This window comes from Eleutherodactylus coqui, chromosome 8 (assembly GCF_035609145.1).
Source record: "Eleutherodactylus coqui strain aEleCoq1 chromosome 8, aEleCoq1.hap1, whole genome shotgun sequence".
NCBI classification, from domain to species: Eukaryota; Metazoa; Chordata; class Amphibia; order Anura; family Eleutherodactylidae; genus Eleutherodactylus; species Eleutherodactylus coqui.
In genome coordinates this window covers 189,578,397-189,606,172 of record NC_089844.1, presented here as the reverse complement: position 1 = coordinate 189,606,172, position 27,776 = coordinate 189,578,397, and the positions used below count along the sequence as shown (strand labels likewise).

General features: G+C 49.6%; 1 protein-coding gene across 1 annotated transcript; it reads left to right on the top strand.

Moving 5' to 3' along the window:
- On the top strand, positions 1–26,786 carry FBRS (fibrosin). The gene is made up of 19 exons (XM_066577126.1): positions 1–1,012; positions 1,089–1,232; positions 5,515–5,586; positions 5,659–5,694; positions 7,401–7,430; positions 7,598–7,646; positions 8,417–8,639; positions 8,718–8,944; positions 15,914–16,077; positions 16,246–16,299; positions 17,265–17,360; positions 17,436–17,501; positions 18,558–18,581; positions 18,876–18,947; positions 24,357–24,474; positions 24,550–24,627; positions 24,724–24,807; positions 25,491–25,671; positions 25,754–26,786. The coding sequence occupies exons 1-19, from the start codon at positions 755–757 to the stop codon at positions 26,397–26,399; spliced, it is 2,622 nt and encodes an 873-aa protein (XP_066433223.1). The 5' UTR covers positions 1–754; the 3' UTR covers positions 26,400–26,786.
- Positions 26,787–27,776: the final 990 nt, after the last annotated feature.

Sequence of the window (27,776 nt, the reverse complement as noted above, 5' to 3'; positions counted from 1 at the left end):
ACGCAGGACGTTTAGTGCGGAAGGCGTGGCCTGGAGAGAAAGGGAAAAGCCCGGAGACCGGGGACGGGTCCGGGGGGGATGAGGAGCGGGTCCCCCCACATCCCTGACTCACACAAGACCCCGGAGAGTAGCCTGCAGGGTCCGAGGGTGTCCCGCCTCCACCGGAGGGTCCCGCTGCTTCCTCCTGCAGCCCCCGACCACTGCCTGCTCACAGGGCCGTCACCGGTTCACCAACCCCAGCAGGCACATTATTAGGTTCACTACTCATCACCCCATCTCTGGGTTCACCGCTTATCACAACCCCCAGCAGGCCCATCATTAGGGTCACCTCATCTCTGGGGGTCAGCGCCCTGCCTCCCCCGGCCCACCGTTAGGGTCAGCACCCCTCATCCTCACCATTAAGCCCATCACTGAGTTCATTGATTTCTCCCTCCCCCCCCAATCGCACCCATTTGGGGCCACCTTTCACCCCCTCCGCTCCCCCACTAAGCCCATCCCTGGTGAGCGCCCCACGCTGTCTCCCCATCTGATGGCTGCCGTCTGATAGCGCCCCCTAGGGATGTGACATCCTCAGGCTGTGCTTGTTTTGTGGTCATGCCTGCCGCAGCCCCTCCTGAGGTCAGATAACTGCGGCTTTTCACTTCTTTGGGTCGGTCCTGACAAGACGACTGCGCTGCCGCTGTTAGTACCGGCAAATCTGCGAACAGGTTGTAGCGTGGAGCTATGCTACGGCCTGGATGATAGAGCCCCCAACATGGAGGCCCTGCCTCACCTCCCCCGCAGCCGTTCCGGGCCCCGCCTCCCACGCAGACGCTCAAAAGCCCAACGAGATCGTCAGAGGGGCCCCTCACCCGCTAACTCTTTGTCCTCGAGCCCCGAGCCCGCCGTCTGGCCACGCCCACAGCGCAAGAAGAAGAGGCGAAAGAGAGGTGACGAGAGCTCTGTGCTCCGTGAAGAAGACCTGATAGATGGCTTCTGTATCAGCAGTTATGGCAGCCTGGAGGCCATGCAGGTAAGGAGCTCGAGGGTCTGCGGAGGGGGGCTTTGGTGGGAGAGAGCCTCCTAGTGACAACCGTGCCTTCCTGTAGAGAGACGTCACCGTGGAGACCATTCCAATGGAGGAACCCTACAGAAAGCGGCCCCCAGGCAAGAGAAAGAGGAGTGATGGAGGCAGCTCAGAGGACCCTGGCGCCAGCGAGAACCAGCCTGATGAGCAGGCACACAAGAGCCAGGTGGGTGACCCCACCCCTATAGGAACCTCGTTACCATAGGAGTGTCGGCCTGGAGCAGACAGCTGCTCCAATAGGAACACCATTACCATGGGGGGTGCTGGTGAGGTGTCGGCCTGGAGCAGATGGCCCCTCCTATAGGAACACAGTTACCATGGGGGCGTCGGTGAGGTGTCGGCCTGGAGCAGATGGCCCCTCCTATAGGAACACAGTTACCATGGGGGCGTCGGTGAGGTGTCGGCCTGGAGCAGATGGCCCCTCCTATAGGAACACAGTTACCATGGGGGCGTCGGTGAGGTGTCGGCCTGGAGCAGATGGCCCCTCCTATAGGAACACCGTTACCGTGGGGGGGGGGTGCTGGTGAGGTATCGGTCTGGAGCAGATGGCCCCTCCTATAGGAACGCCATTACCATGGGGGTGCTGGTGAGGTGTCGGTCTGGAGCAGATGGCCCCTCCTATAGGAACGCCATTACCATGGGGGTGCTGGTGAGGTGTCTGCCTGAAGCAGGTGGCCCCTCCTATAGGAACGCCATTACCATGGGGGTGCTGGTGAGGTGTCGGCCTGGAGCAGGTGGCCCCTCCTATAGGAACACAGTTACCATGGGGGCGTCGGTGAGGTGTCGGCCTGGAGCAGATGGCCCCTCCTATAGGAACACCATTACCATGGGGGTGCTGGTGAGGTGTCGGTCTGGAGCAGATGGCCCCTCCTATAGGAACACCATTACCATGGGGGTGCTGGTGAGGTGTCGGCCTGGAGCAGGTGGCCCCTCCTATAGGAACACCATTACCATGGGGGTGCTGGTGAGGTGTCGGCCTGGAGCAGGTGGCCCCTCCTATAGGAACACCATTACCATGGGGGGCGTCAGTGAGGTGTCGGCCTGGAGCAGGTAGCCCCTCCTATAGGAACGCCATTACCATGGGGGGCGTCAGTGAGGTGTCGGCCTGGAGCAGATGGCCCCTCCTATAGGAACACAGTTACCATGGGGTGTCGGCGAGGTGTCAGCCTGGAGCAGGCCTCTCCTATAGGAACGCCATTACCATGGGGGCGTCGGTGAGGTGTCGGCCTGGAGCAGATGGCCCCTCCTATAGGAACACCGTTACCATGGGGGCGTCGGCAAGGTGTCAGCCTGGAGCAGATGGCCCCTCCTATGGGAACGCCATTACCATGGGGGTGCTGGTGAGGTGTCGGTCTGGAGCAGGTGGCCCCTCCTATAGGAACACCATTACCATGGGGGTGCTGGTGAGGTGTCTGCCTGGAGCAGATGGCCCCTCCTATAGGAACGCCATTACCATGGGGGGCGTCAGTGAGGTGTCGGCCTGGAGCAGATGGCCCCTCCTATAGGAACACAGTTACCATGGGGGTGCTGGTGAGGTGTCTGCCTGGAGCAGATGGCCCCTCCTATAGGAACGCCATTACCATGGGGGGCGTCAGTGAGGTGTCGGCCTGGAGCAGATGGCCCCTCCTATAGGAACACAGTTACCATGGGGGCTGCTGGTGAGGTGTTGGCCTGGAGCAGGTGGCCCCTCCTATAGGAGCACAGTTACCATGGGGGTGCTGGTGAGGTGTCAGCCTGGAGCAGATGGCCCCTCCTATAGGAACACCATTACCATGGGGGGTGCTGGTGAGGTGTCAGCCTGGAGCAGATGGCCCCTCCTATAGGAACACAGTTACCATGGGGTGTCGGCAAGGTGTCAGCCTGGAGCAGGCCTCTCCTATAGGAACGCCATTACCATGGGGGCGTCGGTGAGGTGTCGGCCTGGAGCAGATGGCCCCTCCTATAGGAACACAGTTACCATGGGGGCGTCGGCAAGGTGTCAGCCTGGAGCAGATGGCCCCTCCTATAGGAACGCCATTACCATGGGGGTGCTGGTGAGGTGTCGGTCTGGAGCAGGTGGCCCCTTCTATAGGAGCACCATTACCATGGGGGTGCTGGTGAGGTGTCTGCCTGGAGCAGATGGCCCCTCCTATAGGAACGCCATTACCATGGGGGTGCTGGTGGGGTGTCGGTCTGGAGCAGGTGGCCCCTTCTATAGGAGCACCATTACCATGGGGGTGCTGGTGAGGTGTCTGCCTGGAGCAGATGGCCCCTCCTATAGGAACGCCATTACCATGGGGGGCGTCAGTGAGGTGTCGGCCTGGAGCAGATGGCCCCTCCTATAGGAACACAGTTACCATGGGGGCGTCGGCGAGGTGTCAGCCTGGAGCAGGCCTCTCCTATAGGAATGCCATTACCATGGGGGCGTCGGTGAGGTGTCGGCCTAGAGCAGATGGCCCCTCCTATAGGAACACAGTTACCATGGGGGCGTCGGCGAGGTGTCAGCGCAGAGCAGACAGCTCCTCCGATAGGAACACCATTACCATGGGGGGTGCTGGTGAGGTGTCGGCCTGGAGCAGGCCCCTCCTATAGGAACACAGTTACCGTGGGGGGGTGCTGGTGAGGTGTCGGCCTGGAGCAGATGGCCCCTCCTATAGGAACGCCATTACCATGGGGGCGTTGGTGAGGTGTCGGCCTGGAGCAGGTGGCCCCTCCTATAGATACGCCATTACCATGGGGGCGTCGGTGAGGTGTCGGCCTGGAGCAGATGGCCCCTCCTATAGGAACGCCATTACCATGGGGGCGTCGGTGAGGTGTCGGCCTGGAGCAGATGGCCCCTCCTATAGGAACGCCATTACCATGAGGGCGTCGGTGAGGTGTCGGCCTGGAGCAGATGGCCCCTCCTATAGGAACACAGTTACCATGGGGGCGCTGGTGAGGTGGCCCCTTCTATAGGAACACAGTTACCATGGTAGCGTCGGCGAGGTGTCAGCACAGAGCAGACAGCTGCTCCGATAGGAACACCGTTACCATGGGGGCGCTGGCGAGGTGTCGGCCTGGAGCAGATGGCCCCTCCTATAGGAACACTGTTACCATGGGGGCGTCGGCGAGGTGTCAGCACAGAGCAGACACCTGCTTCTATAGGAACACCATTACCATGGGGGGCTGGCGAGGTGTTGGCCTGGAGCAGGTAGCCCCTCCTATAGGAACACAGATACCATGGGTGCGCTGGCGAGGTGTCGGCCTGGAGCAGATGGCCCCTCCTATAGGAACGCCGATACCATGGGTGGGCTGGCAAGGTATCAGAGTGGGTGAGCACCTCCTATATGAACACTGTTACTGTAGGGGCGCTAGTGAGGTGTCAGAGCAGGTGGCCCCTCCTATAGGAACACTTACTGTGGGGGCGCTGGTAAGGTGTCAGATGGCTTTTTCTATAGGAACGCCGATACCATGGGGGCGCTGGCGAGGTGTCTGTGTGGAGCAAGTGAACCCCTTCTATAGGAACACGGTTACCGTGGGTACGCTGGCGAGGTGTCAAAGCAGGTGAACCCCTCCTATAGGAACACCTTTAACGTGGGGGCGTTGGCGAGGTGTCTGCCTGGAGCAGATGGCCCGTCCTATAATAACGCTGATACCATGGGGGCGCTGGCGACGTGTCGGTGTAGAGCAGGTGAACCCCTCCTATAGCAACACCGTTACCATGAGTGCGCTGGCGAGGTGTCAGTGGGTGAACACCTCCTATATGAACACTGTTACCGTGGGGGCGCTAGTGAGGTGTTAGAGCAGTTGGCCCCTCCTATAGGAACACTGTTACCATGGGGGCACTGGTAAGGTGTCAGATAGCTCCTCCTATAGGAACGCCGATACCATGGGGCCGCTGGCAAGGTGTTGGTGTGGATCAGGTGACCCCTCCTGTAGAAATGTTGTTACCATGGGGGTGCTGGCGAGGTGTCTGTGTGGAGCAGGTGAACCCCTTCTATAGGAACACCGTTACCGTGGGGGCGCTGGCGAGGTGTTAAAGCAGGTGAACCCCTCCTATAGGAACACCATTACCGTGGGGGCGCTGGTGAGGTGTTAAAGCAGGTGAACCCCTCCTATAGGAACACCATTACCGTGGGGGCGCTGGTGAGGTGTCAGCGCGGAGCGGGTGACCCCCCCCCCCCCCTCTTATAGGAACACCGTTACCGCGGGGGCGCTGGGGAAGTGTCAGCGCGGAGCGGGTGACCCCCCTCTTATAGGAACACCGTTACCGTGGGGGTGCTGGTGAGGTGTCAGTGCGGAGCTGACGGCCATTGTAACCGCTGCTCTTATTTCCCAGCAGGCTTCTGGAATCTGATGGCTTGCTATGAGCTAACGCTCCTTTTCTAATGGCGTTGGCCTTCATACGTGCCCCCATGGGATATTGGTGATGTCAGGGACGTGGCGCCGTGCTGTTTTGTCCTTTCTGTAAATGTTTTTCTCTTTTCCAGAAGCGACTCTGCTCTGGTGTTGGTTCTGTGAACGCTTGCATGCGGCCCTCCGGCCCGGACCATGACAGACGGGTGAGTGCAGCCCTCGGTGGTCATAGCATCACATTTCTGGCCACTGGTTGTAACTTGGGGTGTTTCTTGCAGGACTTTATGCGGTGCGGCCTGGACGCAGGATACATAGTGAGTAGATGGTTCTACCTTCTTTGGGGTCTCCTGCTGCGGTTGGGTTGATGCACACTTTTAGGACCCACTTACACTGGTGTATATATCCTGCATATAATATGCAGTACACAGCCAACATCTGCTGCGTATGTTAAATCCCCATAGCCTGTATTGGTGCATATCACACACCAAAATAAGACATGCTATAATCTCTTTCACGCGTGTTTGAAAAAGAAAACCCATAGGTTGAGTGACCCAATAGGAATCAATGGACTTCTATCACCGCCTTGTACGCAGATGGCTTGCGCCTCTGTGATTCAGCCCTTGTCCTGCTCGATCTGCCCTGTGTAACCAGCACCAATCAGCAAGGTTGGACTTCATATTTTTGGCCTTCACACCGGCCCATTCCAATGGAGGAGGAATGATTGTTCGGACGATTCCTCATTCCTCTTGAGCAGGGGTGGGCAATTAATTTTCCCATGGGGCCACATGAGAAATTGGAATGGTTTTAGAGGGCCAGACCAACATACGAAGGCTCCATGCACATTGCCTTAATGGGGCCGTATTACAGCCGCCCGATTTGCGGCCAGAATACGGCCGTCATTGAAAATGAATGGCGCTGTAATACGGCGCGGTGAACACCCGGTGTTTCACCCCGTTTTACGGCGCGGCCCCTGTGTCTGCCAATGGAGAGGGGAGCGGTAAGGAGCACTCCCATCTCCACTCAGAAGTTACAGTGGCATCACTTAGGGCTCATGTCCACGGGGAAAAGAAGAATTAAAATCCGCAGCGGATTTTAACTCTTCTCCCGCGCGCGGATCCGCACCCCATAGGGATGCATTGACCACCCGCGGGTAGATAAATACCCGCGGATCGTCAATAAAAGTGATTTAAAAAAAAATGGAGCATGAAAAAATCTGGACCATGCTCCATTTTCATGCGGGTCTCCCGCGGGGACGGCTCCCGCGGGCTTCTATTGAAGCCTATGGAAGCCGTCCGGATCCGCGGGACACAAAAATCACATTTTAGTTACCCGCTCCGGTTCTTCTCTTCGGCGCCGCGCCATCCTCTCTCAGCCGCGGCCGGATCATTTTGCTTCGGCCCGGCGCATGCGCGGGGCACGTCACCGACGTCATCGTGCACATCCGCCGAGCCGAAGAATGAAGATCCGGCCGCGACGAGAGAAGATGACGCCGCCGCGAAGAGAAGAAACGGAGCGGATGGGAGGTGAGTTTATTGTCATTTATTCTTATTTTCAGGGCTCATGTCCGCGGGGCAGGAGGGACCCGCTGCAGATTCTACATGTAGAATCCGTAGCGGGCCCGATTTTCCCCGTGGACATGAGGCCTTAGTTTCGCTGCTTCCCGTTGCTGACACCGGACTCATTGGTGAGTCACCAGGACACTCTTTGCGGGCCGGTCCGAGCTATTCAGCGGGCCGGATGTGGCCCGCGGGCCGTGCTTTGCCCAAGTCTGCTCTTGAGTATCATCGCTCTCCGCAGTGCATCCCCTGATTGCATGGGTAGATGTGCTGTCAAGAACAATTTTTTTTTTTGGCCCAAAAAGTGTAACCGTCTGACAAGCTTTTGCTCGTTGGCTGATTGCTGTGCCCTGTACGTGGGGCGGTGGCGGGGAGCATAAGTCGTCCAACAAATGCTCATTCACGGTTATTGGCCGACATATAAGGGTCTCTGGATGTGACTTATTCTTGGTTTTCCTTTTCAGTGCGACGCTGAAAGCAGCTCGGAGGAGCAGGTAGGGATGTGACCTCGTCTTTGTCCCTGTTCCCGCCGTGGGGTGGGCAGTTTGTCTGACATGAAAGCCTATGTTCCTTTGTTGTACACCGGCAATCGTCTAGTGGTTGCGCCTCCCACTTGGTGTCGGTCTTGCTTTGGTTCAGTACGGTGTCTCCTTTTCCGCAGGTTCCCAATCATGATCTGGCTGTGTCCTTCACGATTTCTACAAGTTCAGGTACGATCTGACAAGGAGGTTTTCACACATTGCTGCTTGTAGATCATTGTCTTTGGGGGCAGGCAGTATTACAGGATGTGTAGCCCCCTGTAACTAGTGGGTCAACTGCCTCACTTAGTGATTTATAGTCTCCATTGACAGCCATTAGCAGTAGGTGCTTACTGACGTCCTCGCTGACACCCCGTCAGTGTCGTAGGGTGCAGTCTGTCCATCCGGCGAGCTCATGAGGCCGTACAGGGTTGTCCTTGTCCAGGAGGATGCTCTTACTTTCCCCATAGGAGTCACACCACTAGTCTGTTCCTGAAAGTAATGTCTGCGTAGGAACGGCCCATCCAGGGCTGAAGCTTCCATTGCCAAGCATCAGATTGTAAGACTCCAGCGGTGAATCCTCGCTCTCCGGAAGGCGCACTTCACCATATGACTGATGGATGGAGAAGACGTCTGGAGGAGGAGGAACAATGATGGGGCTGTTCCTCATTGTTCAGGCCCCTTGGTTTTAGCTATGAAGGGCCCTTTCCTGTTCTTCCTTAGTGATGGCTGGAAGGACCAAGACATTCAACCCCATTCCCAAACGTGACCCCTCAATCGCTTGACCTCACTGACACAAATACGTGTAGACATCTCGATATCCCAACTGGGGGCACAAACTTCTGGCAGGGTTGTGTACTTGTATATTGTCCTGTGACAACTCATACGTATTATGTTGTTTGTTCGTCGTTGATTTTATTTCAGTTTTACCTTCTCAACAAAGGCCTTTTTGTCTCCTCCAGCTTCACCTCCCCTTTCTGGTGGTCGCCTAAAATTGACAGTGCTTTCTCAAATTTCTGGTTTGGGGAGAAGTTGTGAGAAGAGCCAGGAGCCCGAGATTGACTATATTCCACCTCCTCCGCCTGTTGCCCCATCACAGGATCCACCCCGTGCCTCTCCCAAAGTGGAGCCTGTGCCTGTTCAGCCGACGCCGCCACCACCAAGTGTGGAGCCTGGGGCTAGTAGGTAGGAGTCGCCACGGGTTTTTGCATGACTGTCTTCCTTGTACACTTGTGATCTGTCACCTGACTTCTCTTTTCTCAGTTCTAACAGGAGTTTTGTCCCCAAACCGATGCCAACTCCAACTGTGGTTCAGAAACCTTCAACCCCGGCTGTTTCTCTTCCCGTCCATACGGCTCCGTCCACCCTGCCCTCCATCCTGCGTCCTCCTTCCCATCATCATATGAACCTATTTCCCCCCAGTCAAGCCCTTCCTCCTCCACCTCCCCTTCTACAAGTCCCTGGTCATCCACCTTCGGCTGTGTTATCTGGTAAGTTTTCTCTGCTACCATGAGGTTTAGGGGTAGGGTTTGTACAGGGAGTGCTTGTAGCAAGGGGACTGATGCCAGGGCTTTGGGTATAATGCGGGGTTAACGAGGGGACTGATTCCAACGCTTTGGGTATATTATGTGGGTAGCAAGGGGACTAATGCCAGGGCTTTGGGTATATTGTGTGGGTAGTGAGGAGACTGATACCAGGGCTTTGGGTATATTGTGTGGGTAACTAGGGGACTGATGCCAGGGCATAGAATCATAAAAAGGAACCTCCAGGGTCATCGGGTCCAACCCCCTGCTCAGTGCAGGATTCACTATATCCTCCCAGACAGATATTTGTCCAGCCTTTGTTTGAACATTTCCATTGTAGGAGAACTCGCCACCTCCCGTGGTAACCTGTTCCACTCATTGATCACCCTCACTGTCAGAAAGTTTTTTTCTAATATCTAATCTGTGTCTCCTCCCTTTCAGTTTCATCCCATTGCTTCTAGTCTTTCCATGTGCAAATGAGAATAGGGTTGATCCCTCAGCACTATGACAGCCCTCCAGATATTTGTAGATCGCTATTAAGTCTCCTCTCAGCCTTCTCTTCTGCAAGCTAAACATTCCCAGATCCTTTAACCGTTCCTTATAGGACATGATTTGCAGAACGCTTACCATCTTGGTAACTCTTCTCTGAAACTGGTCCAGTTTGTCGGTGTTTTTTTTTTTAAGTGGGGTGCCCAGAACTGGACACAGTATTCCTGATGAGGTCTGACTAAAGAATTACAATCCCAGCCTTTTTGTTGCCTGTTTGCCTGCCGCATCACATTGTTGACTCATGTTCAGTCTGATTTATTAGTATACCCAGGTTTTTTTTCACATGTGCTTCTGCATAGCCCAATTCCTCCCATTCTGTATGTGCTTTCTTCATTTTTCTTGATGTAGGACTTTGGATTTCTCCTTGTTAAATCCCATTCTGTTAGTCGCTACCCACCGTTCAAGCTTTTCTAGATCTTTTTGAGTACTCTCTCTCTCTCTTCCCTAGTGTTAGCTATCCCTGCTAGCTTTGTGTGGTCAATAAATTTGATCAGTTTCCCATCAATTCCCTCCTCCAAATCATTTAAAAAATGTTGAACAACACTGGGCCTAGGCCAGAACCTTGTGGTACCCCCACTTGATACATTCTTCCACTTGGATGTGCAGCCATTTATGACCACTCTTTAAGTATGATCACTCAGCTACCCTGTTTCCCCGAAAATAAGACGCGTCTTATATAAATTTTTGCTCCCAAATATGCGTTACGTCTTATTTTAGGGGGTGTCTTATTTCGCCGCGGCAAATCCGTCTGTGGCCGCTAATCCCTCAATTGGCCAGCTTTGTGGACGAAATTTCTCAGAAATCTCGTCCACATGGGACAGCAAATCTGTCACGGCAAAGCTGGGAGAAGCTGGTGTTGTGGTGGAGATTCACCGGCCACAGAAACGGAAAAGCGTGCAGCCAGGTCGCTTCAAAACAAGCGGCTGAGTGCCGTGGGTTTTGAAGCAGCGCTTTCCCAGCGGAAATCTCGCTGTTTATCGCTGTGGCCAAACCGCGAGATTTCCGCTGGAAATACGCTCTGAGAACCCAGCCTTAAGAATCACACAAAGGTTGCCTGACTCTCACACAGAGCCATAAAAAAATAAGGGCTTTAAGGTAACATACCTGTCTGCAGACAGAAGTTCCTGTACCACTTGTAAGCAGGGATGGTATTGCAGCTTCCGGCCACCAGGGGGGGCTCATCACAGCAGACATGTACAGCAGGAACAGAACGTACAGTATGGACTTTTCCAGCCAACAAGGGGAGCTCACAACAGCACACTCGTACAGCACAGCAGGGGCAGGATAACAGCAGACTGTCTGCAGATCTACCTATACATCTGGAGGTAGGAGACAACGGGGATGGCAGCAGGGGACAGGCCTCTTGACTTGCCTGCATACTTTACTATGCCTTACTATCGGGGGGTGCCTTATATTTGGGACTTTTGCAAATTTCAGGGGGTGCCTTATTTTTGGGGAAACACGGTAGTTCTGAATCCACCTAACAGTTGCTTTGTCAATCCCGTATTTGGTCATTTTTTTTCAATAAGTATAGTATGAGATACTTTGTCAAATGCTTTACTAAAGTCAAGCTATACTATATCCACCACATTTCCCTGATCAACCCAGTCAGTGATACTATCATAGAAAGAAATTAGATTAGTCTGTCATGAGTTGTTTGTTACAAACCCATGTTGGCGCTGGTTAATTACTCCATTCTCATCCAAGTAATTGCATACATGCTGTTTAATAATATGTTCATAGATCCTTCCCGGTATAGTAGTCAGGCTCACAGGTCTGTAGTTTCCTGAATCCACCTTCTTCCCTTTTTTGAAGATGCGGACAACATTTGCTATTTTCCAATCTTCTGGGACTTCTCCTGTTCTCCAGGAATTTTCAAAGATTATGGCGAGTGGTTTAGCAATTACTTCCGCTGCTTATAGACAGCCTGCATTCTTTTATTCCCCCAATAGCACAGGGAAGATCAGCTGATGTTCCATCTACTTTCTGAGAGAAAACTGATACAAAATAGGAATTTAAAAGTTCGGCCTTCTCAACATCATTCTTAACCAATTCACCAGTTTCATCTTGTAAGCATCCAATAGCATCTTTGACTTTTCTTTTGCTTTTGACATACCTCAAAAATCTTTTTTGCTTTTGGCCTCTGTTGCAAGCCTCAATTCATTATCTGCTTTAGCTTTTCTGACACTTGCCCTACAGTTTCTGCAGACCGCATTATATTCTTCTTTATATATATTCCCCCTCTTTCCATTTGATAAACATATTTTTCTTCCTTTTTAACATGTGTTCAAGTTCTGTGTTCATCCATCTTGGTCTCTTTAATCCCTTCCCGCTTCCAGGCATACATTAACGTCCTGCAGCGTCGGGGTATATATGAAGAGAGATCGCGGCGCGACCCCTCTTCATACAGTGCGGACGTCAGCTGTTTATTACAGCTGACACCCGTGGATAATGGCAGCAATCGCGGCTAATAACTCTTTAAATGCCTGTACACCTGCCCCCCTTCACGATGATCTCTTCTGAAAGGCCCAGGGCTGCCTTAGCAGACTGCCTATCAACCGTCCTCGTAAGGTGGCTTGATAGACTGTCAGATTGCAGTATGACTTAATGTTATGGCATTACATCATACTGCAGGAGCGATTAAAGCATCGCTAGTTGTGGTCCCCTAGGGGAACGGGAAAAAAAAATGTAAAAATAGGATCAATAATGTTTTTTTACTTTTTTTTTTCTTCACAATTAGTATTAAAAGTTTTTAAATCACCCCCTTTTGCCATATCTATAATGGGAAAAAAATTGAACTCATAAAACAAAAAATTCAGATTTGGTATTGCTGGGTCTGAAAAAGTCCGATCTATCAAAGTAGCGCATTATTTACACTGCACAGTGAACGTCGTCGGGGGAGAGATAAAGAGCGTCAGAAATGCACTTTTTCAGTCATCATGTTCCCCAGAAAAATGCAATAAAAAGCAATCAAAAAGTCATATGCATGCCAAAATGGAACCAAGGCAAACTACAGGATGTCCCGCAAAAAATGAGCCCTCGCACAACAACGCAGACGGAAAAATAAATGTTTTTGCGTGCAGAAGATGGCAGAAAGTAATTGTAAAAAAATTAATTGAATTTGAAAAGAAAGTAGTACAGCAAAACAAAAAGCCATACAAGTTTGGTATCGCAATCGTACTGACCCATAGAATAAAGATATCATGTCATTTGTTTTGCAGTTTGTGCGCCGTAGAAACAAGACGCACAGATAGATGGCGGAATGTTTTTTTTTTTATTTTACTCTACTTAAATTTTTTTTTTTTTATTAGTGCATTACATGGCACCATTAAACTACAACTCATCCCGCAAAAAAACAAACCCTCATACAGCGACGTTGATGGATAAATAAAAAAGTTCCTATTTATTTATTTATTTTTATTTTTTTTTAAAGTGGGGGGGGGGGGGGGAACAAAAATGGCCGCGTCATTAAGGGCTCCTGCACACTTGAGTTTTCTTGCGCGTTTTTTCACACGATATCGCTGCGGTTTTTTTCATGCGATTGTCAATGGGACTTTCTAATGTTAAAAACGCATCGCACAGACTTGAAAGTCTAGAAAGTCCCGATTAGACAATCGCGTTAAAAAAACGCAGCGATTATCGCACAAGAAAAACGCAACTGTGCAGGAGCCCTTAAAGATTAAATGCTTCCCGTTCTCCTTTCCTTCTTTTAGGGATTTTTAATGATTGTGCTTTGAGAATCTCATTTCGCAATATTTCCCAACCGTCTTGGACATTTCTGTCCTTAAGAACATCCAGCCATTGGATTCTTCCTATCTTCTTTCTGAGTCCATTAAAATCTGCCTTTCGGAAATCCAACCTTGAGGTCTGAGTTTTCTCAGGTCTTTCTCCCCTTTTTAACTAAAATTCAAGGATAGCATGATCACTGCCTCCTAAGGTCCAGCCACCCTTACTTCCAAGATAGCAGATCACCTTGTTTTCTCTTCTACCTTTTTGGAATATAAAGTTGTCAGCAAGAGCGGATCAGAATTTGTTGGATCCATTACTTTTACCTGAGAGATTCCCAACAAATGTCTGATAGGTAAAATCTCCCATGATCACTATGTTGGGCTTTTTTGAGAGCTTGGCCATCTGATGTAGAAAGAGTTCATCCATATCTTCTGCTTGTCCAGGTGGCCTATAGTAAATGCCTACAATGGGGTCCTGTCTGTTGTTCTCTCCTTGTATTCTTACCCAAACACTTTCTACAGAACTCCCAGCTCTGAAGCTTGAATCTCTGTGGAGATGAATGTTTTCCTAACATACAACACAACACCTCCTCCCCCTTTTTTTTGGTCTGTTTCTTATAAATACATTGTATCCTTCAAGCCTTGTATTCCAATCATGTGTATCATTCCACCAAGTTAGGCCGCCTGCAGACGAGCGGGTCGGATCCGGCAGCGAGAAATCTCGCCGCGCGATCCGACCCCAGAGCCTGCAGGGGCGAGCGCGTACTCACCCGCGCCTGGCGGCCCCGGCTCTTTGATGTGCCGGCTGCCGCGCAGCCGGCGCATGCGCAGACCGGAGCCGGCGGCCAGGTGAGTGCGTGCTCCGCACAAAATTAGAACATGCCGCGGTTTGTTTGCCGCGCGAGATTTCGCGCGGCCAAACCGCGGCCGTCTGCATAGGAGTGCGTATTGTAATGCACTCCTATGCAGACTTTCAGCGGCGGAAATCCCGCGGGAAATCCCGCGGCAGGATTTCCGCTCGTCTGCAGGCGGCCTTACTGTGATGCCTATGACGTCATATTTATCTTCCTGTGTTAGGAGCTCCAATTCTCCCTGTTTGTTTCCCATGCTCTGTGCATTTGTGTAGAAACATATTAGCTTGTGATCGGTGTCTCTTACTCCTCTACTTTCATTTTGACTTTTTGTCTTTGCTCTTTCTCTCCACTTCTAATAGCAAGGTTCTTAAAGGGGTTGTCCCGCGAAACAAAGTTGGGGTATACACTTCTGTATGGCCATATTAATGCACTTTGTAATGTACATTGTGCATTAATTATGTGCCATACAGAAGTTATTCACTTACCTGTTCCGTTGCTAGCGTCCTCGTCTCCATGGTGCCGTCTAATTTTCAGCGTCTAATCGCCCGATTAGACGCGCTTGCGCAGTCCGGTCTTCTCCCTTCTGAATGGGGCTGCTCGTGCCAGAGAGCTGCTCCTCGTAGCTCCACCCCATCACGTGTGCCGATTCCAGCCAATCAGGAGGCTGGAATCGGCAATGGACCGCACAGAAGACCTGCGGTCCACCGAGGGTGAAGATCCCGGCGGCCATCTTCGCAACGTAAGTAAGAAGTCACCGGCGCGCGGGGATTCGGGTAAGTACTATCCGGTTTTTTTTAAACCCCTGCATCGGGTTTGTCTCACGCCGAACGGGGGGGCTATTGAAAAAAAATAAAACCCGTTTCGGCGCGGGACAACCCCTTTAATTAGCTGTATATTTTTACCTTTCACTTCCCTTCCCACATTGTTCTAGTTTAAAGCTCTTCTAATGAGTGAAGCAAGGCGCCCACCAAATATATGCTTACCTTGTTTTTGTAAAGTGCAACCAATCTCTAGCAAGCAGTCCATCATATAGGTAATTCACTCCATGGTCTAGGAATCCAAATCTTTGCGGATGGCACCATCGACGTAGCCAGTTGTTCACCTCTAGAATCCTGTTCCATCTTCTTATTCCATGGCCATCCACTGGGAGGATGGATGAGAAGACCACCTGTGCTCCTAGTTCCTTCACCTTCTTTTGAGGTCTTCTAAGTCTCTGCAGATAGTTGCAAGGTCCTTTTTGCAGTTTCATTTGTCCCTACATATATAAGTAGGAATGGGTGGTGTTCTGTAAGACTGAAGAGTCTTAGCAGCCTATCAGACACATCTTTGATTTGTGCACCTGGAAGGCAGCACATCTCTCATGAAGTGTCGGGTCTGCAGACAGCGGCCTCTATTCTCCTTAGTAAAGAATCCCACAAAACCAGCACACCCCTTTTCTTCACAACAGCACTTCTTTTTCCATTCAAGAGGACTCTGTGTGCTTACTACACAGCTCTTTGTGGGTAAAATCATTTATTGGGTATATTGTGTGGGTAGCGAGGGGACTAATGCCAGGGCTTTGGGTATATTGTGGGGGTAGTGATGGAACTGATGCCAGGGCTTTGGGTATATTGTGTGGCTAGCGAGGGGACTGATGCCAGGGCTTTGGGTATATTGTGGGGGTAGCGATGGAACTGATGCCAGGGCTTTGGGTATATTGTGTGGCTAGCGAGGGGACTGATGCCAGGGCTTTGGGTATATTGTGTGGCTAGCGACGGGACTAATGCCAGGGCTTTGGATATAATGTGATTGGTTCTCTGTTCTAGAGCATAATCTAATTGGACAAGAAATGGGATCTCGGTTCCTGCCGGCTCCTGGGAGCGCAGCTGAGATTGGTGCTGCAGTCAGATCAACGTACCAGTTCCACCAGCACAACCATCAACATACTCACCAGCACACACACCAGCACTTCACACCCTACCCCCACAACGTGAGTCCACAGCTTGTCTTGTAGTCACCTTCCTTCTGTGATGTGTCCGGGGGTCTCTGTGTAACCTCCTCACGTTTTGTCCGTCATGTTACATATATGCATTCTGTGTCCTGGCCCCCTCTCTTTCTACTGACCCTTCTAACCACTTGTATCTCACTTCCTTTACAGTTTGAAAAATATCCGGGTAAAATCGAAAGTCTGTACCGACAGAATCAGAGTTCTGTAAGCGTCTTCCTTTATCTTACTGCTCTATGTCATGTTCTTTACAGCAACGCTCCAGTCTCTATATGTAAATGTTGTTATAAATGTGGGATGTGTACGGGATACCTGGTGCTCTCCTCTTCAGTGTTGCTGCTGTAGTTTTGTCCTCATGTATAACAGCCTCTACATTCGTAGACCACACTATCCAGTCTGAGACGCTTTCCCTGTTCTCAGGACCGGTCCTGTAGGGGATGACGGACGCAGATGTCATCGGTGTTGGTCCATGCCAGACCAGGGGAAGGCTCCCCAAGAGCACAGTGCACATGGGGTAGTCTGAGAATTGGTCGCAATTTTACAGAGTCTCATGTGGCACAGTGTTAGGGCAGCAGAAATGCAGCCCTAAGCTCTCGCTCACGACCTGAAGGTTGCAGGTCAAGGTTGACTCAGCTTTGATCCTTCTGAGATTGGTAAAACGAGTCGGTAAAGATGACTGGGGAAGGCAATGGCAAACCACCCACAAAAACGGTGCCAAGAAAACGTTGCACTGTGACGTCACCCGTGATTCGGTGCTTGCACCAGGGGACTTTAGAAACCTTGCATACATAAAGAAGGGACTGGCGGCTGCGTTGTAAAAGAGGACGCCGAGTACGTTATACAGTCTACACTATATTCGAATGTCTGATATAGTGTAGACGTTCAGACTCACTGCTCACAGTAGGGACCAGAGATGGAAAGGAGCAGCACTGTGATTCTTCTGAGACGTCCCCGGATTTACTGCCACGTTTGTTTCAGCTGCTCATTGTCGCAGTGCTTTCTCATCTTGCTCAATACGTTTTTCATGTGTTGAACTTTTACTGTGAAGCGGAGGGGCAGCTGCTTGTCTTGTCCTTTCTTGTTTCAGTTGTATCCTGTGGCCCTCCTCATAACCCCTCTTATCACGTTGTCGTCCTCGTCTGTTCTCATACAATATTTTCTTTATTTTGCAGTTTTTTCCTCCCTTTTCTCCGGTTCTTACTGCACTACCCCCAGTTCTACCTCCGAGTGTCTCATTTGGATCTCTTCAGGGGGCATTTCAGCCCAAGGTGAGCTTGCTATTTCGCTAGTCGGGTGGGGCGATCTTACTGTACCGTCCATCTAATGATCTCTCTGTATTGCAGAGCACAAGTTCTGAGCTGGTCTCACGATGCTCTGTGCCTCCACCTATACCCCACAAGGCTCATCAGGTTAGTACTCCGAATGGCCAAGAATGGAGGAAGGTGGGAGGTGCAGGGTCCTATGTCGCTTCAGAACAAATGTAGTGATGACGTCATATAAGGCAAGCTGTAGGTAATCTTTAGGGCCAAGAGTTACTTAAAGGGATCCTGTCAATACCCCCAGCACTATAAACTGCGTTACGGTGCTGTTAGGGGATATGACAGCTGGGTGATGTGTTTTTTTTTTTTTTTGTTTGTTTTTTTAATACGGTCCCATGATCCAGTGGTTCCCCCACCCCCACCCCTTTAAGGTCCATGCATGGCCTAAAAATCTGACTCTGCAGAGTCCCATGCTGCGCTTTCCTACGCAAGTTTATGAGAGCGCAGTCTCATACCTGTGAACAGTTAGAAGCACAATACAGTAAGTTATGGTGCTAAAACGGCAGGCTTCCTAGAGTCCGGGGAGGTATTTCTTATACTACCCTGGCTCCTTGATTCAGTACGGTCAGCCCCAAAAGTGAGCGCGGACAACTGGCTGTATGCATTCACTCCCACAGCAATCAATGGGAGTGTGCACGCACAGCCTGCAGTCCGGCTGCACTGTTTGCTGTGACTTTCGGGAGTGACAGCATTGTATTGGGGAGCCAGCTAAGTATAATACCTTCCCGGACTCCAGGGGGGACTGTAGGCGGTAATTGGTGGTCCGTGGTGGTGGTGATCCAGGAGGGAATGTGGGTGGTAACCGGGGGGTCTGTGGTGGTGGTGATCCAGGAGGGTATGTGGGTGGTAACGGGGGGGGTCTGTGGTGGTGGTGATCCAGGAGGGAATGTGGGTGGTAACGGGGGGGGGTCTGTGGTGGTGGTGATCCAGGAGGGAATGTGGGTGGTAACGGGGGGGTCTGTGGTGGTGGTGATCCAGGAGGGAATGTGGGTGGTAACGGGGGGGGTCTGTGGTGGTGGTGGTCCGGGAGGGAATGTAGAATCTAGGTGGTAACCGGGGGTCTGTGGTGGTGATCCAGGAGGGAATGTAGGCAATAACCTGGGGGTCCGTGATCCAGGTACTAAGTGATTTTTCTTTCTTTTCCAGATGCCTGAACAATTCAAAACAAGGGTAAGTGTCTGTCCGGGGTATAAGCAAGGGGTTACTCTGGGTTTAGGCAAGTGGCAGCAAATCGAAAAGTGTCTGCAGTGTCCCTGTCCCGCAATATTTCTTTCAGCCGCTTTTTAATGCTGCACCTGCACATTCCACATGGTGGCGTTACAGTCTGCACAGGCGTCTATTCTGCCAGATGCATCCAGAGTGAGCATGGTTACTGTAATGTGAATGGACAGATCTCGTCTGTACTGAAGGGTAAATAGCCATTGTTATTGAGTTACTAACGCTACTCTTGTGTTTATTTCGCAGAGAGCCGGGCGCTGGTGTGCGATGCATGTCCGTGTGGCGTATATGATTCTGCGGCACCAGGAGAGACTAAAGGTACTGTCTACTTCTTGACTGCGGGCAGAGGTCGCTGCACAGAAATGGCTTTCCTGCATGTTATTAGCTACTTGTACACACATGGGGGCCACAGCGCAGCTGAAAAGTACTTGCGGTGTTGCTGCCCATAATGGATTTCTTCCTTGAATGTTCACACAGATGTTTTAGAGCAAATCGGTGCCATTTTCAGGTTAATGACCATCTGAATTTTGTGGGTAAAACTGCTGTCTACCAGTAAAAACACATGGCCATTAACCCCTTAAGGACCAAGCGCGGTAAATATACGTCTCTTGGTCCTGGGCTTTAATTCCAGACGAGATTAAAGCCTCTACATTCTAGCAGGTTGGGTCCTCAGATGTCACACAGCTGAGGACCCGAAGGAGAAGGGTGAAGCTATTTTTTTTTTTTTAAACCCTTCCCTGTAGGTAATGTCACTTGTAATGAGATCTTTGCTTTTTGAAGCACTTATGCACCTCTTGTGTTCTCTTCTACAAGGTAGTACAGCACTGCCATCAGTGGCTTTCTGGCAAGCGCTGGGTCCCTGAGCTTGGGGGTAGAGGTCCATACCTGAGCAGTGCATTGAGTCTTGACAGTCTGCGTTTGGTCATGCTTCTTATAACCTTCATTCCTACATATTCTGCAGCACTTTACAAACCAGACTCTATCTGAGCTGACCTACAGTATTAGATCAATAGGGGGTGAGGGCTTGCTCACAAGCGCTTACAATCTGAGGAGATTAAGTTACACAAAAGATAGTGGTCAAGCCAGCTTTTATATATGGGGTATTATACATAATACTGTATGATTCGGTACCTATATATGTACAGAGGTGTAGGGAATTTAGTGGGATAAAGGAGTTGGGTTCTGAGGGGCCTGTAGAAGAAGGGTAGAAAGAAAAGATTAAGGAAGATGGTCAGCTGCCCTAAAGAGATCTGTGTTTTGGGGATTAACATGGCTAGAAGGCTGGAGGAGTTTAAACTAGGGACTTGGGGGGGGGGGGGGGGGGGGAAGGGGGGGGGGAGTCAAAAAGAGGAACAAGGGCCAGTGTAGCTAGCGACTTGGGTCTAAGTAATGGGAATGGTGGTCGAGCAGGGGGCGGGGTTAGTACAGTTAAAACTGACAGATCAGCTAATAGTACCATTAGTAACAAAATGAATTTAAAGAACAAAAAAAACTGTATAAATTGTATGACCACAAATGCAAGAAGTCTGATCTGTAAAGTGGGTGAGCTTGAAGCGAGAATGACAGATGAAAACGTATGATCTAGTTGGAAAAACGGAAGCATGGCTTGATGATAAGTGCGATTGGGTGGCGAATTTACAGGGTTACAATCTCTTCAGAAGAGACCGTGGAAACCAGAAAGGGGGAGGGGTATGTCTGTATGTTAAATTATTCTTAATGCTGAGGCTACGGGAGGATCTAGGAGTAGGAGATGAACACATGGAATCTCTGTGGGTAGAAATACAGGGAGAAAAAAATAACAAAATCCTGATGGGGGTTTTCTATAGACCACCAAAAGCAACAGAAGAAACTGAAATCGTACTACTAAGGCAGATAGAAGAAGTGTCAAACCGCAACGAATTAATTATCAAGGGGGACGTTAATTATCTAGATATAATATGGGAAAACGAAACCTGCAATTCTCATAGGGGTGATAAGTTCTTGAGAACAATTAAAGATAACTACCTTACCCAACTTGTGCAGGAACCAACGAGAGGGAGGGCCACTCTGGACCTAGTACTAACTAACAAACCGGACCGAATAACGGGGGTACATGTTGAGGGGCACTTGGGTAACAGTGACCACAATATAATCAACTTCCAGCTGTCATTCAATAAGAAGCCTTATCAGGGAGCGACAAACAAACTAAACTTTAGTAAAGCAACATTTGATCAGCTTAGAACTACTATCGGAGTTACATTAACATTAATTCATTAATTAGGACAACATCCTCATAAATATCAGTACAGAGGACATATGGGAAAAGTTTAAAAGGATCCTAATCACCTCATGTGAGCAGTTCATACCCTTTAAAAATAAAAGAACTTCAAGTAAAAGGAAACCAATGTGGCTCGACAAGACGGTAAGCGAGGCAATAAACAAAAAAAGAAAGCGTTCAAACTACTAAAGCAAGAAGGCAGCGAAGAAGCGCTAAAATCATACAGGAAAAAAAAACAAAATATGCGAAGATAAGATCAAAATTGCTAAGGAGGAGGCAGAAAGACTGATCGCCAAAGAGAGCAAAAACAACCCGAAACTATTTTTCAACTATATTAACAGCAAAAAGATTTGCATTGAGAGCACTTGCCCTTTAATAAATAATGCAGGAGAAATCATTGAAGATGATGGAGGGAAGGCAAATCTATTAAATAGTTTCTTTTCAAGCGTATTCACAAACGAAAAGGAAGTACCACATGAGATGCTGCGGACCATAATGAACCTCTCACAAAATATCTCATACCTAATGCATGAGGACGTGCGGAACAGGTTAAAGAAGAATAAAATCGATAAATCGCCAGGCCCAGATGGAATACACCCAAGGGTACTAAGGGAACTAAGTGATGTGATAGCTAGACCGCTATATCTAATATTAATGGATACTATCAAGACCTGAGTTGTACCATTGAAATTGGCGCATTGTCAACTTGGGTCCAAAAGTGGGCCTGGTAACTACTGGCCGGTAAGTCTCACTTCGGTGACTGGAAAAATATTCGACGGGGTTTCTGAGAGACTCTATTGAAGAATACCTCAAGGAGAACAACTGAATAACTCACCAGCATGTATTCATGAAGGGTCGATCATGTCAGACCAATCTGATCAGCTTCTATGATGAAGTAAGCTCTCGGCAAATGAAGTTCAATGTTGATAAATATAAGGTTATGCACATGGGCAGGATAAACTGATGTCAGCAATATATACTAAATGTGGTAGATTAAACTGGAGTAACCAATGCCAGTCAGCTGCTGCAAGAGCTAATAGTCTTGGGGTGCATTAAAAGAGGTATAGGGGCAAAGGATGAGAACATTATCCCCCCACTATATAAGGCACTTGTCAGGCCCCACATGGAATACTGAGTACAGTTCTGGTCACCACTGCTCAGGAAGGATGTTACCGTGCTTGAGGGGGTTCAAAGAAGGGCAACTAAACTAATACATGGGATGACGGGACTGGAATACCCAGAGAGGCTATCAAAATTAGGATTATTTACTGTAGAAAAAAGACAGCTAAGGGGCGATCAAATAACTATGTATGAATACAAGCGGGGACAATACAAGGATCTCTCCCATGATCTACACCCAGGACTGCGACGGTAACAAGAGGGCATCCGCTACGTTTAGAGGAAAGCAGGTTTCATCACCAACACAGAATAGGGTTCTTTACTGTTAGAGCAGTTAGACTGTGGAACTCTGTCTGAGGATGTAGTGATGGCAAAATCCATAGAGGAGTTTAAAAGGGGACTTGATGTCTTTTTAGAGCGGAAGCATATTACAGGATATAAATCTTAGGTTATTTGTTAATTCGGGTATATGGGCAGGTAGGAACTATTAGGGGTTGATCCAGGGATTAGTCTGATTGCCATTAGGGAGTCGGGAAGGAATTTCCCCCCAAATAGGCTACTTGGCTCCTGCCTCTTGGGGTTTTTGCCTTTCTCTGGATCAACGGGCTAAACTAGATGGACATTGTCTTCATTCGGCCTTATACTATGTTACTATGTAACATGATAGTCTGTGGTAGCGTACTCCATAGAATTGGCGCAGTTTAGGAGAAGTCTTGGAGATTGATAGGGAGGTTTGGATTAAGGAGGAATTTGGTGTAAGATCATTATCAGAGCGGAGAGTGCAGGTAGGGCGGTAGACAGAGGTGGGGGGGGGGTAGATATAGGGCAGTGTAGCTCTATGGAGAGCCTTATGGGTGAGCGCAATGATTATAAACTGCATTCTATAATGGATGGGCAACCAGTGCCAATTATGGCACAGGGAGGGCATGAGGATAGGGACTGGCACAGGGGTTGGCAGTTGAGGAGTTATGGTGGCACCATAGACTGAGGTAGGGATGTGACCGAATATGTTGGCTGCTTACAGTCATTGCTCTCACCTTCAAAGAAAAACAAAACTCCAGCAGCTGATGTGTCATCACACTGCATGGATCCTCCAAGACCTCTTCCATTCAGGCTTGGGCTGATGTTGGACTTGCAATATGTCCTGATGCGTACAGCTAAAGAGAGAAATCTAAACGCCCTTTTACATGGAACAATATGGTTCAAAAAGCCGTTCAAATGAGAGAAAATGAACAATAATTGTTCAGTGTAAACTCGGCCAACGACTAACGGGAAACCATTCACTTATCGTTCATTTTATACAGACATAATAATCGTCGTCTCGTTGACTAGTCGCTCCGTCTAATCAACGCTCGTTCATTCCTCTCACTTGTACAGTGAATGTCACTATTGAACAATTTCTCGTTTGAACGAGCAAATGATGTATCTGCTGTATAAACGGGCTGTCCGAGCGATAATCCGACATTATTCACTAGTTCATGTGGTGTAAACAGACCCTCCGCCTTGTGAGCAACTGGGAGCATAGTGGAAACTCTGGTCCTCACATAGGGAGGCTTCGGACATGCTCGAGGGTGAATCCAGAGGATTTCTACCCAACGGGACTTGTTGGACTATTTCTCCATAGAGCCAAAGTCTTTTCCTTGGGTAGACATCTTGGTGCTCTGAGGGTGTAATTGCTTGTTTTCTATGGTTAAAGCGAGCTTCCGGGCAGGACAAACCAAGATGGCGGCTCTGATCTTTGACTTCCTGCTGCACTCCTGTGCATACATCATTGGCTTAGGACACTTCATCTGCTGTGAGTAAGCAGTGCCGCACAGTAGGAATAGCATGTAGCGTCTTAGACTACTAACACATACTACACCCAGTGTGCATCAGGTAGTCAGAGAAGCTGTTCGGCCATCTTTGTTCTCCAGGCCCGGAGGGTCGCTTTACATCTGTCCGTTTGCTCTGTGAGCATGCTGCATGGACCCGGATTGAACGCAGCACTATTGACTTGCATATGCAATTTTCTAGCAGTCATTAGGGGCCTCTGCTTTTATCGATGATGCTTTTTCCATTATCTGCTAGATTCTGGTTTGTTTTATGTATTCCTCATATCCCCTTCACATTCAGCATGAGACTGAGGGCTATATGGGTATAATGTGGTCAAGTAGTCGCCCTCTGCCTGCAGTGAAAGGCCTTGTAGACGTCTACAGGATGAGCAGATTCTCATGAACTGGGATTTGTGTAGATGCTCGGCCGTGGTGCTGCCCGAGGCCTCGTCGCATGTTGCGTTACCACTGTTATTTCTTCCTTTACATGTTGGCCTGAATGCCTCTTCACTGACTGCTCTCCTCTTGTCTCCATCACAGCTTGCACATGGAAATCCTCACAAGCCTGAACTACGTAGTGACCTCCTCTGCTTGAATTCGGGACTTGCTCCAATGCCCTCCGCACATGAGCTTGCTCGGCCCTCTTCCCTTGTGACTGGTAATGGGCAGACCTTTGGTGGGGTGTATATCTGTGTAGTTCTTGCAGCCGGTACTCATTTCTCTCTCTTCCTAGGTGCTGTGCCCCACGCCCCTGCGCAGTTCCAGCTTGGTCCTGCAGCTGCCGCATTTCTTTCACAAGCTGGACCCTCTGGTGAGTGTTTGTTTGCAGGCAAAAAAACAACTCTTCCCATGTCCAGTTCCATGTGGCGCTTGTCTAGGACTGACCCTTAGTTGTTCTTGCTTTCAGATCCTTTCTTAAGGGCGCCTGGATTGTCTGCGCTTGCATCCCTGACAAACGGTGCTTTTGGTGGACTGGGAAATCCTTCTTTTAGTAAGTGAACCCTTATCTGTTATAGCTCTGGAACTACGCTGTGTTTTGTTCTTCAATGGTTTACTTTTATGATGCGTTTAGACAGAATGTTTATAATTATTCACACGAATGAAAGTGAACGATAATCATTTAGTTTAAACAAGAGCCAATGACGGACGAGAATCAGGAGTTCTTGCTCGACATTCAGTTTCAGCCGGCATATAAATCGGTACCGGCTCATTCACTTGTTGGGCAGTTTAAACACTTGATTGTTCATAAGTGAATGAGAACTGCACGAATGAGCCAGTGATGACATCACCAGCACATTCGCTCAGGCAAATGAGAAGTCGTTAGATTCTCGTTCTGTCTAAAAGGGCCATTACACAGGGATAATTATCACTCAATGAATGGAGGCGGACCGCCCTAGAGATCCCTTCCAGCTGCCGCCTCCATTAAACAGGAAGTCATTCATAGATAGTACTGTCTAAAAGCCAAGTGACTCTGGCAACGATTCTCACTCACTTGCCCTTCAGGTCCTTTGTTTAAGGAGATGACAGCCGCTACTAATGGTTCTTTTGAGCGATCACTCGGGCAATGATTTGCCTATGTAAAAGTACCCTTATTGTTTGATCTTGTAGTATTTTGCACCTGACTAGTCCGTTATTAGATTCTTCGAAAAATCTTATTATATTTTCTTGTTCTAGATTCTTCCTCAATGTTTAACCAGAAGGAAGCCCCTGCCGCACACGGCTATCCCAGCCCCCACGATCATTGGAATCGGCTGCATCGCACTCCACCTACCTTCCCTGCTCCACCCTCTCAAGTTTGTGGCAAAGTTGGTGACATGGATCCACACGGCACACACATAAAGGATGAGAAGGATCGGTAAGTGTACGCTCGGAGCCACTACTACTGTGTCATGTGCATCCATTATACATGATTTTAAATGTCCATTTTTCCCACCCAGGGAACTTCTATATTCCCGCTTGGCACCACGGGTCTCCCCTCTTACAACCGCACAGCGACTGCCTGGAAGTGAGGAACGTGGCTCTGCTCGTACTCTTTCCCCTTACATTGCTATTAGGCCGGGGAGCAGCTCTGATACCAAGCCTCGTCTGACACCGGATCATCTTTCTAAGGTGAAAGTGAAAGAGGAACCTGAGCTACTAAGTTTTGAAGTGGGACGCTCCCCACTGCCTGGGCTCCATCTGTCTCATCCATCTTCCCCCTTTGAACGGCTGCGTGGCGCTTTTCTGGGAGAGCAGTACCCCAATGCACTGGAAGCATGGAGAGATGTGTACCGTAGAGCGGATCCACCTCCTCTCCGCCTTCCCCCCGCACCTCCACAACGCCTTTATGAGCAGCGAGAAGAGCGGGCTCATATTCTGCGTGAAGACTTTGAGCGGGCACGTATTTATGGTCTGCCTTCTCATGTCGGCATGCAGCCTGCTGCTCAGTCATTATTGGGTGCGCTGTACCCCCACCCAGGGACTGGACTTCTAAGCAAGACCCCTCCAATCAACCTCCTCAGTGCTCCTCCACCCTTAATCTCTGCAGCACGGCCGGGGTCCCCTCCTCGTAGGGACCTTTACAAGGACAGAGACTGCAGATAGAATTGCTCTAGTTTACTCTTGTACATATTTACATATTCCACCCTGATGCCCTGGGCTTTTGTACATTTTTATGGTATAATGTGATTTTAAGCACTGTCTTCCCTGGTGACCATTTCTTCTCCAGGTCTCTCTGTATTAGAGATGTGCAGGGCCGGGGACACATGAGCCCTGGAACTGTACCGTCAATAAACTTCCCCACAACTCCCTGTCATCTTCCTCCAGGACAAGCAGAAGCTGCCGACAAACTGCAGGATTTTTATTGTCTTTTAGATTGTGACTCCTCTATAATGAACACGTGACATTTTTACACTATATTTAACTCCCCCCCCCCCCCCCACCCCCCTTTCTGCTATTGCCATCTTAATAAAACTTGTCTAGGTTGACATATTCCTGAAGATAGATAGTTTTTAATTTGACATGCCAGAAAGTTGTAAGCCCAAACACACGGGTCCCCCGGTCAAGCGGAAAAGTACAACCTCTGGCAAAATCACTAAAGAATGGTTATGAGTGTCTGTACTTATCAGCAAGGAGACAAATTGCTGAACACAACGATGTGTAATTAGCCGTACGTTCTGCTTCACGAAGCTCCTCGCACACCTGGAAGTCAGGCAGCTTTCACACGGAACGATTTATCGGTCACAGGAGCAAGCAATTAAAGAGTTCGCTCGTGCAACCTGTTTATACAGAGAGATGAATCATTCACTTGCAGATCATTCAGTCCTTCACAGTCGCAGTACAAGTGACTGCGAATGACCAAGTGATTTGGTATTTAAACCGAACAATTAGCAAACGAGCCAGCGATGATTTTCATATTTGCGTGAAATGAACAATGAATGATAAACAAATTGTTGATCGTTCGATTGTTGGCTGCATTCACACTAAATGATTGTCATACACATTCCAGGGTTTTTGTTTGATTTATCGTTTAAAAAATATATATATTCTGCATTGAGGCACCCAAAGTGATGATTACTGGGGAGTTTTCTAGACCAGGGAGAGGGGAAAAAAACTCTCCATTAGGCTTCTTTTCCATGAGCGTATATCGGACGCAGTTTTCACGGCTGGACGATATACACTATGTTGGGAGAGCTAAAAGTGGTGAACGGGAACACAAATCAAGTGTTTGTGTGCCCGCTCAGATGGCATGGGTCCTGACACATGCGCCGAGACTACCATGCTGTAGCCCCTTTTACCTCCCCATCGCAGGCTCACCTGTCTTCTCCTCCCCTCACGTTCTTTGCAATGGGAGGGGGCGAAGCTAAGTACCGGTCTGTCCCGTCTCCTCCCATTGATGGCTATGGACAAGGGGCGGGAAGAGGGTGGAAGCTTAGCTCCACCCCTGTCCCGCCCCATTGCTGAGAGACGGAGGGGAGGACT